This window comes from Schistocerca cancellata, chromosome 5 (assembly GCF_023864275.1).
Source record: "Schistocerca cancellata isolate TAMUIC-IGC-003103 chromosome 5, iqSchCanc2.1, whole genome shotgun sequence".
NCBI classification, from domain to species: Eukaryota; Metazoa; Arthropoda; class Insecta; order Orthoptera; family Acrididae; genus Schistocerca; species Schistocerca cancellata.
Genome location: NC_064630.1, coordinates 562519019 through 562532177, shown reverse-complemented (window position 1 = coordinate 562532177; position 13159 = coordinate 562519019). Strand labels below are relative to the sequence as shown.

The following is a 13159-nucleotide window of genomic DNA, read 5'->3' as shown; positions in this document are numbered from 1 at the left end:
AGCTGCGCCAGCATGGTGGCACCTCTTATCTTGCGCTCTCTGGCAACTGCTGAAATGAATCTATTTATAACAGTTCGCGGGAAAATATTGCGAATTGTTGTTTGAAAAGCATTATTTTGAAAGTAAATTTCCTTTTTCGCAAGGTGAACTATGTGCGAGAATGTAGATGAATTTTATAAATCACAGAGCGTTTGCTCTCTTTTGAAAATCAACTCTTTGATGAGAAGCCATTTAGCAGAATTTCGAGCCCAGAAGATGAAAGATTTATGTCGCTATTAAAAATTTTTGTGGCGTATTTGTGTGATGTATCTTAAAGTGTAACATGTGCTAAACAGATCAACATTATATGCGAAAGCTTTGCTTTTCTTGTAACAGCACCATGTATATTAATTTAAACCATTAACTTTTCCTGTTGGTGGAATTCGAATTTATACTTTCGTAACAAAAGAATATGCAGCGTACATGTTGCTTCACATCAAAAATCTTTCCAAAACGTGTTTCTTCCCCCGAGTTTCGTTTTCTAAAGTGCCGGGAAATTCTATGCTGCTATATAAAACATATCCATTCAAAGGATAAGTTTTACAGTTCCGAGGGAAAATATACTCTCACTTAACATGGAAAAAGTGTATTTTCACCTGGGATAAAATGTGTTATTAAACGGGAGATCCGGGAAAAATCCAGGAAATTTTTTTCCTTGTCTGCATATACACCCTGTTTAAACAACAGTGTTGATGACATCAGGATTTCACAGCTTTCTAACGATATTGTGTTTTGTTCACAGGTGCTCTCAGGTTTATGCGCAAAATTATTGCCTTAAAAGATGAATTCTATAACAGATACATCATCAAAGGAAACCTTTTTGCCCCAGTAATTGATGCATTTATAAGAAATAATGGACGTTACAATCTTCTCGACTCAGCTATTTTGGAAATGTTTGAATTCATAAAACTGGTAAGTTCTCGAGCATTGTATGTATGTAATCACATCACTGGCAATAATTTATTAAAACTTACTTGTTAAGTTTTTACCTTATTGTTTCTTGCCTGGTTTAAAAAGCACCACAGTTTGGAGAGACACATTTCATGTTTATAAGGCAATGTGATCTGTGTGAATCATAAATTCTCATCAATGCACATCACTGCCATGAATGGCAACTTCCATTTAACTCATCCACTTGCCAAACAAACAAACGAACAAACACACACACACACACACACACACACACACACACACACACACTGTACAAAACCCATTAACAACCAGTAAATTAAAATGCAGAACAAAGCCTGATTCATAGTTTTGTAGGTTTCACTGCAAGAAATATCTTCCTGATCTAAACCAGATCAAATACCTGCAGAATTATTCATTCTAACTACAACAGCTAATCAGTCACATTGATTGTACTATCACTTGTTTTAGATACTTAACAATGCAGGCACAGTCCATTAGTGCTTTTTTCTTAAGATTTTTTTATTGCACTGACTTCCTTTCTTATATTCTGAGCTGATGAATATCAAGTGTAAAGTCTTTCTCCACTTCAGCCCACTGTTTAAAATTCCAAGCTAACCGACCTTACTCTACATCCTTCCCAAACACACCACACCATTCCATACAACACAATTGGTCCAGGTGTGAAGGCATCTAATATGAACAGTTCCAATTTGTCAGCTGTACTGCAGTTACTGATTGGCTCTTTGTGGCAAAGTTGTATCATCAACCACAAGAACAAGTGTTGGTTGTTCACCAACCGTTATACAACTCATATTGTGTCATTAGCACCTCTGAAGGTGCTTCCAGCTTAATCATAACTTATCTGGAGGTAGTTTCACTGTTGTTCACCTTCTATCACACATTGTCATTTCTTTGCATTATTTTGCTACCTACCTGTTTAGTTTGCATTTGCATGAAGGGAGCTTATGATTAAGATACTACTATCATATTCAGGAGAAACAGAGTTAAAATCTCCATTGATGTTCCAGTTTTGAAGTTTATCTCATTCGCTTCCATGGAACTTAGGATTAATTTTCTCCTCTGTGAGCACTGAGCGAGGTGGCGCAGTGGTTAGCACACTGAACTCGCATTATGAAGGGCGATGTTTCAAACCCACGTCTGGCTGTCCTGATTTAGGTTTTCCATGATTTGCCTAAATCACTTCAGGAAAATGCCCCGGTGGTTTCTTTGAAAGGGCGTGGCCAAATTCCACCCCATTGTTTCCTAATCCAAGCTTGTTCTCGTTCTCTTATAACCTCATTGTCGATGGGACGTTCAACACTAATCTCCTCCTCCTCCTCCTCCTCCTCTGTTAGCAGCTTCTTTCCATCTCCATTTGCTGTAATATTCTGGTCTGCAAATTCCATAATTTGATTCTTTCCACATGCCGTTTCCGACTCACTCTCTGATTCTAGATCATGAGTACTATGTTTACTCAACCATAAGATGATGATGTTTTCCCCAAATTCATTAGTTGAAAAACACAAGGTTGTCTTAATTCGCAGATTAAACTATTGCTGCTGAGTTCAGTGTTGTTACGTTTTGTAATAGATTTTATAGGGTGGTCTTAAATTTATGATGAAATTTTGCAATTGATATCACATACACATTCAATCTGAAGGTTTGTAGGAACGACGAAATCAGCTTAGCCAAGCATTAGGATGAATGTAGAGAGGGGAGGGCAGCGGCGAGTTGGCAGCAAACCTTCTCATACTGCCAACTGTGGGAATATATTACTGTACTGTGTACATTGGCTTTTTATGAGCAGCTGACACATTTAAACTTCAGTCCGCTGAAACTGTTTGTAGTCAAACTTGAACACACTATAAATTCAGACAAATGCTCAACAATACTGCACATTTTTACAGGAGACACATTAATGCTGACAAAAATATGTTCCCACAGAGCACTTGAAACATGGCTTAGCAAATGACATGAGTTTCAATAACAGCACTAAAACTCCTACTTCTCTACAGCACTGTTGATTTTCAAGGTTGGTTACAGTAAATCTGAAAGGGGACAATGTATTGTTGTCATCCGTTTTTCACATGTTCTCAGCAACGAAAGAACTGTAAATTGCAGGAATCAACAATGGATGTTGATTATAGCTGTGACTGTTGAAAAACATGAATCTATAAGTTAGTGTTTCACAATTGGTTCACACAGACAAGATGATGGTAAATTAAGTTAATGGTGATTCATGAAGCAAAGGCCTCAAACAACTGTACTGCAGGAAGAAAATTTAGTGTCACAGAAACGGAGGTTGTAGATGGCATCAGATAAACAGTGTATTAAATAACACCAGTTCTATGCACCAAACTGTCAAGGAACCAAAGCATGGAAGTTTTCTTAAATTAAAGCAACAGGTTGTTCAGTATGTGTAAGAGAGACACAGTAAGCCTCCCAGATTACTCGAAAAGTTATCCCAATGAAGGTGCTGGACATAAAGAGGGATTTACCAACTTGCATATGCCATGGAATTCAAAGCAAGTACTGGTTTATGGGTATGATACAGAGCAATGCTAGCTCAGTGACTTCCAATGGCTTTTGACAAAAACTCCTTGCATATCAGCATTATATACGTATGTTTTTGGGTCATGGTCCGCCTTTAGCAAAACACAATTTTGTTTTTTAACCCAGGCATGTTTCACTGCAGTTGCAGCATCTTCAGTGAGTTTTTATTTTGTGACTGTTAAAGATAAAGAATGTTCTTTACTGTTTGTATACATGTATTAGTTTTTAAATCATAACAACAGATATTTCAAAAAAAAAAAAAAAACACATAAAATTATGAATTCATGCCTTTTTACCGCATTGTGTGGTTTTTCTGATGTTTTGTGTTTCTACAGTGTCTGTTTTGTTCCACAGTTTGTCATCTGCAACCCCTTACACCTTAAAGTAGATAAATTGTTTAAACCAAAATAACAATTTGAAAATTGTTATTTCTATGCTTGAAATTAATTAATTAATTCTGTGTGTGTGTGTGTGTGTGTGTGTGTGTGTGTGTGTGTGTGTGTGTGTCTATTTACATTATGTTTCACTTACGTTTTCTTTTTCCTCATCTTCATCACTGTCAAACACTATAGATTGAGTTGCCACTGTCACTGTTTCATTGTTTACCAGCTGTAAAAACAAACATGGCGGACAGTGGAACAGTTGAAGGTGTAAAAACAAGATGGCTGACAGTGGAATAGTTTAAGGTGTTCCTGGCGGTTGTTCTGAATCTTTCAGAGATGGAAGGAGTATCAGGAAGGAAAAAATATCAATAGATATATTGATTGAGCGAGGTGGGGGTCTTTGGGACCAAATGACGAGGTAATCTGTATACTTACACGAGCCGTGTTTGTTTTTTAACTAAGTACCGTTTTGAAATTAAAAAAAGACGTGCTAAGATATCTCAATAATTTTGTTTTTTCATGAAAGCCTGTACCTTAATCTATGCACTGACGCCATTACAGTCTGATTCTTTCTTGTTTACCTTGCGTACCGAGTGTTAAAGATGCCTCCAATAATTGTGAGTCCCACCGACTGTGAAGTACGGGCTGTTATAAGATTTCTTAGTGCTAAAGGCCTAAAAGCGATCGATATTCATCGTGAGATCTGTGCAGTTTACGGAGAAAACATTGAGTGATGGAATGGTAAGAAAGTGGGTGAGAGCATTTGAAGATAGCCGCACAAATGTGCATGATGAACAATGGAGTGGGCGTCCTTCGGTCATTAATGAAAGTTTGGTGCAGGAAGTGGACAATAAGGTGAGAGAAAACAGGCACTTTACGATTTCCTCCTTGCGGGATGACTTTCCTAATGTTTCTCATAGTGTCTTGTATGGCATTGTGACCGAGCACTTGAATTACCGAAAATTGTATGTACGTTGGGTACCAAAAATGTTGATGGATGTGCATGAAACCAAACGTTTAGACAGTGCATTGACTTTACTTGAGCAGTACCACAATGACGTTGATGATTTCTTAAGCCAAATTGTTACGGGTGATGAAACATGGAAGTTGAGTAAGGGTATCGTGTCGCTGCTAGACAATGTCTGTCTGCATCTGGCGAATCAGACCAAAGACCTCATCACACCTTTTCAATGGGAAACTCTAGATCATCCTCAGTACAGCCCTGATCTTGCGCCCAGTGACTACCATGTGTTCCTGCACTTGAAGAAACACCTGGGTGGCCAGCGTCTTCAAGACGACGATGAAGTCAAAACAGTGGTGATGCAGTGGTTAACAAGTCAGGCAGCAGACTTCTATGAGGAGGGCATTCAAAAACTAGTACAACATTATGACAAGTGCCTCAATATAGATGGAAATTATGTAGAAAAGTAGATCAAGGTACAGGTTTTCATGTAAAAATAAAATTATTGATGTAGTGTTGGCAGAGGAGGCCGAAATGCACGCTATAAGCTCACGCAGGATGGCGTGAGGTCTGGAACAGTTAAAGGAGATGAGTCTACTAAATAAAGTACGTAGTTGATGTAATACTTAACTTTAATCCATAATTGGTGTACATCGGTCTGATGGTTCATGCTTCATTAGATACATAGCAAAGGATAAATGGCGCCTTGCTAAGTCATAGCAAATGACATAGCTGAAGGCTATGCTAACTATCGTCTCGGCAAATGAGAGCGTAGTTGTCAGTGTAGCATCGCTAGCAAAGTCGTCTGTACAACTGGGACGAGTGCTAGGACGTCTCACTAGACCTGCCGTGTGGCGGCGCTCGGTCTGCAATCACTGACAGTGGCGACACGCGGGTCCGACGTATACTAGCGGACCGCGGCCGATTTAAAGGCTACCACCTAGCAAGTGTGGTGTCTGGCAGTGACACCACAATTGAGATATCTTAGCACATCTTTTTTTAATTTCAAAACAGTAGTTACTTAAAAAAACACGCCTCGTAAATGAAAATAATCATTCCAGTGGTAGTGGTTATATCAGGAGACCAATAAAAAATAAAATCTCTGCCATGTTTCCAACACAATGGTTTATTTTTAAATGTCAGTGATAGAGAAGTCATGATTAATCTAATTATAATATGTGGAATGATGGATGGAGATCGCTTCAGTGTTATGAGCTTATTTGAAGAAAATGTACTGTCATATGTTTCATATCAGTAAAGAGGAATGTACACAATAAATTTCTTCAAGTGTGCCAACCTTGAGCAGTTGGTTCGAAAACCAACTTGAGATGGGAACATATTACACATCTTGGTGACAAACAGACCTGATCTTTTTGAGGAAGTTAATCTAGAAGAAGGTATTAGCAATCATAATGTTGTTGTGGCTTCTATGCCAATAGAAGTTGCAAAAAAACCAAAGAAACAACGTAGAGTTTTCTTGTTTGGGAAAGCAAATAAAAGCGTCATTAATGAATATCTTCATAGTCAGCTCCAGGCATTCACTGCGGGACACAAGGATATTGAGCATCTTTTGTCGGAGTTTAAAGGTATTGTACACCATGTGCTAGAGAAATATGTGCCTAGCAAAAATATAGGGGAGAAAAAGGATCCACCTTGGTACAACAAACATATTAGGAAGTTGCTGAAAAAGCAGAGAATTTTGCACAGTTGTTTTAAACATAGTCACTGTCCTGCTGACAAACAGAAATTATGCAAAATGAAAGCAGCTGTCAGAAGGACAATGAGAGATTCTTTTAACGAATTTGAAAGCAATATTTTATCTGCAGATTCAAAAAATAACCCCAAAAAATTTTGGTCGAACGTAAAATATATGAACGCTTCAAATAATTCAATTCCTTCTCTTGGTGACAGTACAGGTAATATAACTGATGATGAAAAACAGAAGGCCGAAATTCTAAGCGTAGCTTTCAAAAACTTGTTTAAGGTAGAGGACTGCAGCACCATTCCCCCTTTCAATTATCGAACAAATGCAAGGATGGCTGACATAGTGTTCAGTGTATCTGGGATTGTAAAACAGTTAAGATCCTTAGACGCCAGGAAGGCATCTGGCCCAGACAGTATCCCCGTAAGATTATATGGTGACTATGCTACAAATATAGCACCAGTCTTATCCATCATCTATCAGAGGTCATTTGAACAGCGGAAAGTTCCACGGGACTGGAAGAAGGCCCAGGTCATAGCAATGTAGAAAATCAGATGCATATAATTACCGGCCAATTTCACTGACATCAATTTGTTGTAGAATCATTAAACATATTTTGTGTTCAGACATAATGACCTTTCTAGACTCTGAGAAGTTCCTCTGCAGAAACCAGCACAGTTTTAGGAAACAGCAGTTATGCGAGACACAGCTGGCCCTCTATGTGCATGATATACAACAGGCTCTAGATACCGGCTCCCAGGTGGATGCCATATTCCTCGACTTTCAAAAGGCATTCGACTCAGTTCCGCACTGTCGCTTGCTCCAAAAAGTGTGTGCTTACAGTCTATCCGATGATATATGCTGTTGGATAGAAAGTTTTCTAACAGACAGGGAGCAATTATGTCGTCCTTAATGGGGTGACTTCAACAAAAACAAGCATAACTTCAGATGTGCCCCAGGGCAGCGTAATAGGTCCACTGCTTTTTACAATTTACATAAATGATCTGGTTGATGGTTATTCACAGCGGCATTAGACTGTTTGCCGATGATGCTGTAATCTACAGGAAAGTAGTATCACACAAAAGTTGTCAACAAATCAATGAGGATTTGCAGAAAATAAATGTTTGGTGTAATTACTGGCAGTTATTTCTCAATATTAGTAAGTGTAACCTACTGCGTATAACAAGGCGAAAATCCTCATTAATGTAATAGTACAAAATAAGTGCCAGTCTTTGGAAGCGGTAACATCAGTCAAGTATCTGGATGTGACTATTCGAAATGATCTCAAATGGAATGATCAGATTACACAAGTAACGGGTAAGCCAAACTCTAGATTGTGGTTTATTGGTAGAATCCTGAAGCGATGCAGTCCTTCAACAAAGAAAATAGCTTACAATACGTTAGTTCGTCCAGTCTTAGATTATTGTTCGTCTGTATGGGACCCATACCAGTTGGGTCTGATTCAAGAGATTGAGAAGGTCCAAAGAAGAGTGGCAAGATTCATGACGTACATTTAGCTATCATGAGAGCATTACAAATCTCATAGAAAGTATGAAGTGGGACACACTTGCAGATAGACAGCGCGCTAAATGGAAGGGGGCTGCTCACTAAATTTCGAAATCCGATCTTCACTGAGGATATAGAGCATGTATTATTATCTCCAACTTTCGCCATTCAAAGATAAGGGAAATTAGAGCTCGTACTGAGGTGTTCAGACAGTCGTTTTTCCTGCACGCGATCCATAAGTGGAACAGAGGGGGAGAAATATGACTTTGGCACGAATTGTGCCCTCCGCCACACACTGCTTGGTGGCTAGCGGAGTATATATGTAGATATGTATTTGTCATCCTGTATTTTTGATAATGTTATAATTGTCATGTAAATTGCAAAACTCTCTCCAAAAATGGTGCTGAAAAGAACCAACTCTTTTGTTTTCATTCCATAATCACTCTGTTATTGGAACGTGAAAACCACTATCATCATCAGCATCTTATATTTCTCAGAGGACCACTCCTTACCTCTCTTTTGCTAATTCCAAGTTATTTCAGATGTTCTCAGGTTGACTTAGCAGAACTAAATGCATCATAGACATGGTCTATGGTGTACATACTCACATATTGTCAGTTTGAAATAGAGTTTAAAAATGGGTAAGAATTATTTTGAAAAATAATTATATTTTAAATGTGTTTTTAACATCAGTTTGGATACTAGATGTTGTTTTTGTGGACGAGACGCTGTACTATATTTTAGCAGCTTTCGTGAAACAAGATTATTTACATGTAGTAATAAACTTACACTAAAGTGTTGGTATGTTAGTGCTAACTTAGTTATGCACTTCTTTATTTTGCAGGAGGACATAAAGTCATTATGTTCACATGTTGTGGAAAATTTTGGTAAAGTGTTAGATGATATTGATTATGTGCAGACGTTCAAAGCCTTGAAACTGAGATATGATCAGCGACAAGACAAACTGAAAGATCGGGACAGAGCTGCACTTGACAGGTGGGTTTATATTTAAATATTAAGTAATTTTGAATATGGACTTTGATTTTGTTTCCTGCAATAGTTGCTTTATGATAGAAAATCTCTATTCAGGTATTAAAACATTTACACTCCAAACATCTTATCTCTACATAACACCGTTTCAAGTAGGTACTACCCGACCACAGTATTATTGCGCTAGGTCTCCCATGGCAGTTATCAAAAACACACATTGAGGTTGCAGTAAATACATACAGTGTTGCCTAATAAAATGCACTGCACTGTGAATGATTTTAAAACAGTTCTGCAAGTGCTATCAAGTGTTTAACTGGGTCCTAATCAAATATCATGATAAAAACTCATGATAAACTGACCGAAACGCCTTCACTCCCAGGTGCAATAATATTGTAGTCAACTAATAAGTGACTAATATGTACATAACCCATTTGGAATATTTTGTGTTGGATGATATAATTAGTTTCAAAATGCCGTAAATCAGTTTTGACACTGGCTTCAAACAAATGATTACACACTGTTCTTAAAGTTTTTCAGTATATCTTTTGAATATTAATCATCATAGTACTTAGGCATCTGTTAGCTGCTTGTGCATCAGTGCATAAAATATCAGTATGAGTTCTGAGTTTTGTGATAGTTGAGTTGAGTAATTAATAATAACACAGATACAAGCATTATGATGAGTCCCTGAAGTGAATTGTATTTGGCATCAGTTAACTCTTCATTTTATTTTAATGTAACTAATTGTGTCTAACAATCGCAACGTTATGAATTTGACAAAAAGGATAATGATATAAATGCTCACAGCTTTGGTTGTGTAAGTTAAAGTTAATTATAAACGATATAGGGAAGTTCTTGTAGCATATAATACTTTAGGGTTAAAGGAGACCACACACTGAAAAAAAGGATTGAGTTGTCAATACGCACACACAAAAGAAAGGGAATGTGATAGCTTTCAGAATTATCCTTTGACGAGTTACACACACACACACACACACACACACACACACACACACTAGCCTATGCCCCAACGTGGTGCCTGCTAGACTAACAGTGCCAGTGCTGTTTTGCAGCAGGTGGACTAGTTGTGATGGGAGCAGTGTCAGGTGGGTGGGTCGAGGGGAGGGACTAGGGGTGGGTGGCTAGCAGTTCGGAAGGATGCAGCCTTTTTGCCAGCTAGGATTGCAGCAGGGAGAGATGGCAGGCAGGTATATGGGCTGGTATGATTGTAGTGACAAGAGGGAAGCAGAACACACTGAAGACAACGTGGGGACATGAATTGGGAGGATTCACAGGATGTGGGAAGGCAAAACTGTTGGGGGGATGGTCCAGTGACTGTGGGCTTCCTGAGATTGAGGCCAGGATGATTATGGAAGTGGATTGTGTGTTGTAAGGATAACTCTCATCTGTGTAATTCAGAGAAGCTGGTGGTGAAGAGAAGCATCCCAATCGCGTGAGCTGTGAAACAGCCATTGAAACTGATCGTGTTGTTCTCAGTTGCATGTCATGCGGTCAGCTTTGTTCTTGACAACAGTTTGGCAGTGGTCATTCATCATAGTGGAAAGCCGATTGGTAGTCATACCAGCGTAGAAGGCTGTGCAGTATTTACAGCAGAGTTGGTATATGACATGGCTGCTTTCACAGGTGGCCCTGTCTCTGATGGGATCAAATAAGTCTGTGGCATGACTAGAGTACGAGGTGCTGGGTGGGTGGACAGGGTAGGTCTTACACCTTGGTCTGTGGCAAGAGTTTGGGAGTGGGAGTGACTTCGGGATGGACTAGGATGTTGTATAGGCTGGGTATGCAAGAGAACGCCACATTAGGAGGGTTGGGAAGCATCTTAGGTAGTATGTCCCTCATTTCAGGTGATGTGAGAAATAATCAAAGCCCTGGTGAAAAATCTGGTTGAGTTGTTCCACTCTAGGGTGATGTTGGTTGATGAGAGGGGCACTCTTTTAGCTAATTCTTGGGGATGGTGGTAGGATATGCGGATTGTGAGGCTATGGCAGGAAAAGTCTGTTTTGTGAACCAGATTTGGGGGGATATTGCCTGTCTGTGAATGTCTTTGAAGGGCCTCCAGCATAATGATCAAGGGAGACGATATCACTGCAGATGCCTCATCACAGGTGCCTCCTTTTTATGACAATGATTTTTGGTGTGGAAGGTGTGGCAGCTATCAGTGTGGTGGTTAGTGGGATTAATGTGGACAGCCTATACACCTGTAGATGATGAATCTGCAGTGACAAGAACTCCCTTGCCCAGTATGCTGGATACCTCGCAAAAGCCTCCACAGACAGCCAATAGCCCCACCCTACTCATACCTAGACCCAAACAGATTTATTGTGCCATATCCTCACACACCTCCTTTTCTCCCACCATTCCCAAGAACCGCTCTAACAGTTTCAGCGATAAGAGAAGTGGTGCAAAGGTGTTTTGCGAACTTCACACTTCTCTTACTACAGTTGACTTAGGTGAAACGTTTAGCCGATCCTCTTCTCTGGATATGTGGCTGCGTCGATCTCCATAGCTACTTCTCCAAAGAAATAATGGTTAGAGGAACTAAAAAATTACTAACTCTCTCTCTCACTTGAAATAACTCAGTACTCTCATCCTTTCAGTTCAGCTCAAGTGTATTTTCGTTTCCACAAGTTTCATATAAGCATACAAATGCTTGCAAGTCAACTACACCAATACCTATTAGATACAATTAACACATTCTGGTCGTTGCCCGTAGAAACTACGAGCGCGCATTTATTGCCGTAACAGTCGGCGCTCGGAGATTCTCCGAGCGCCGCCTTCTCGATTATTATTTCAGGTTGCGGCGCATTATATCCGTGCAGTGACATCTGGAGTTGAGTGTTTCGGTCTTGTAGTACATCGGACGACCGCTAGATGGTGTTCCTGCATCCTCTAAGCGCTATGTCACTCAAAAAAGGCACCAAAACAATTCCCGCGCATTCACTCTTGCAGTGTGCTTATGTAGTTGTCTTTATCGCAAACGTTTGTCGTAAAATAGGGGACAGTTTGACTGAAGAGGAAATTCTGAGGCTGCTGGAAGAATCTGGATCTGAAATTGACAATGATGGATTTCAAACTGAAAATAGTTCTTCTGAAATAGATGGTAATTATAATGGTCAGTCATTGTGTTTACGAATCACAATTATAATCTCGACAGTTTCACTGACTTATGTCATTTATTTCGAAGGTAACAATGAGTGGTCCGAAAATGAAAATGAGCCATCAGACGTATTAGAAGAGTGTGAAGCTCCCATTCAAAAAGGCAGAGGCAGAATACAACAACAGCAGTCCCAAAACAACGTTGTTGAATGGGTAAATGACGATGTCCTACAACAATTACCGCTCTTTGAAGGCGTAAGTAATGTCTTGGCACCTTTGAGCGCCGAAAGCACTGAATTTGACTGTTGGAGCATCTTTATTGACGCAAATGTCATCAAAAATATAAAGACAGAAACAAACCGCTATGCTGCAGCAACAATTTCCAAATTGCGGATGCAAAATAAAATAACTTCCAGGTCGCTTTGGGCCAATTGGTCTGCTGTGAAGCTACATGAGATGTATCAGTTTTTTGCTATAATTATTCACATGTGCCTTGTACACAAACCAAATATTACGGACTATTGGAGCAATGACCTAATGCTAGATTCCTCCTTACCTGCAAAAATCATGAAAAGAGACAGATTTAGGTCAATTTACTTTATGCTTCACGTAAATAACGACGACAATTATGTACGAAGGGGTCAACCAAACCATGATCCTATACACAAAATCAGACCTTTTTTTGATAACTTTGTACTGAAAAGCAAGAACAGTTTTTCTCCTGGCGAGAATCTCACAGTTGATGAAGGTTTATGTCCATTCAGAGGGAGAATTCGATTTCGAGTATATATCAAGAACAAACCGAGCAGGTATGGTATAAAATTTTTCATTCTAAGTGATTCAGCAACAGGATATGTTTTGAACTGTGAAGTGTACACCGGTGCAGGTGAAAAAGACAACAGTGCAGATTCAGTGGTGCTACGTTTGTGCAACAGTTATCTACGTAAGGGTCATACATTGTACATGGACCGCTTTTATACTTCTGTAAAATTATTT

At 39.2% G+C, this 13159-nt stretch overlaps 1 protein-coding gene across 3 annotated transcripts in view; it reads left to right on the top strand.

Moving 5' to 3' along the window:
• LOC126188876 (serine/threonine-protein phosphatase 4 regulatory subunit 3) overlaps positions 1 to 13159 on the top strand; it is a 140885-nt gene that overhangs the window by 102902 nt on the left and 24824 nt on the right. For all 3 annotated transcript variants that reach the window (XM_049930543.1, XM_049930541.1, XM_049930542.1), the window contains exons 14-15: positions 782 to 951; positions 8901 to 9052. In XM_049930543.1, coding sequence (XP_049786500.1) covers positions 782 to 951; positions 8901 to 9052 — 322 coding nt within the window. The remainder of the gene's footprint in view (positions 1 to 781; positions 952 to 8900; positions 9053 to 13159) is intronic.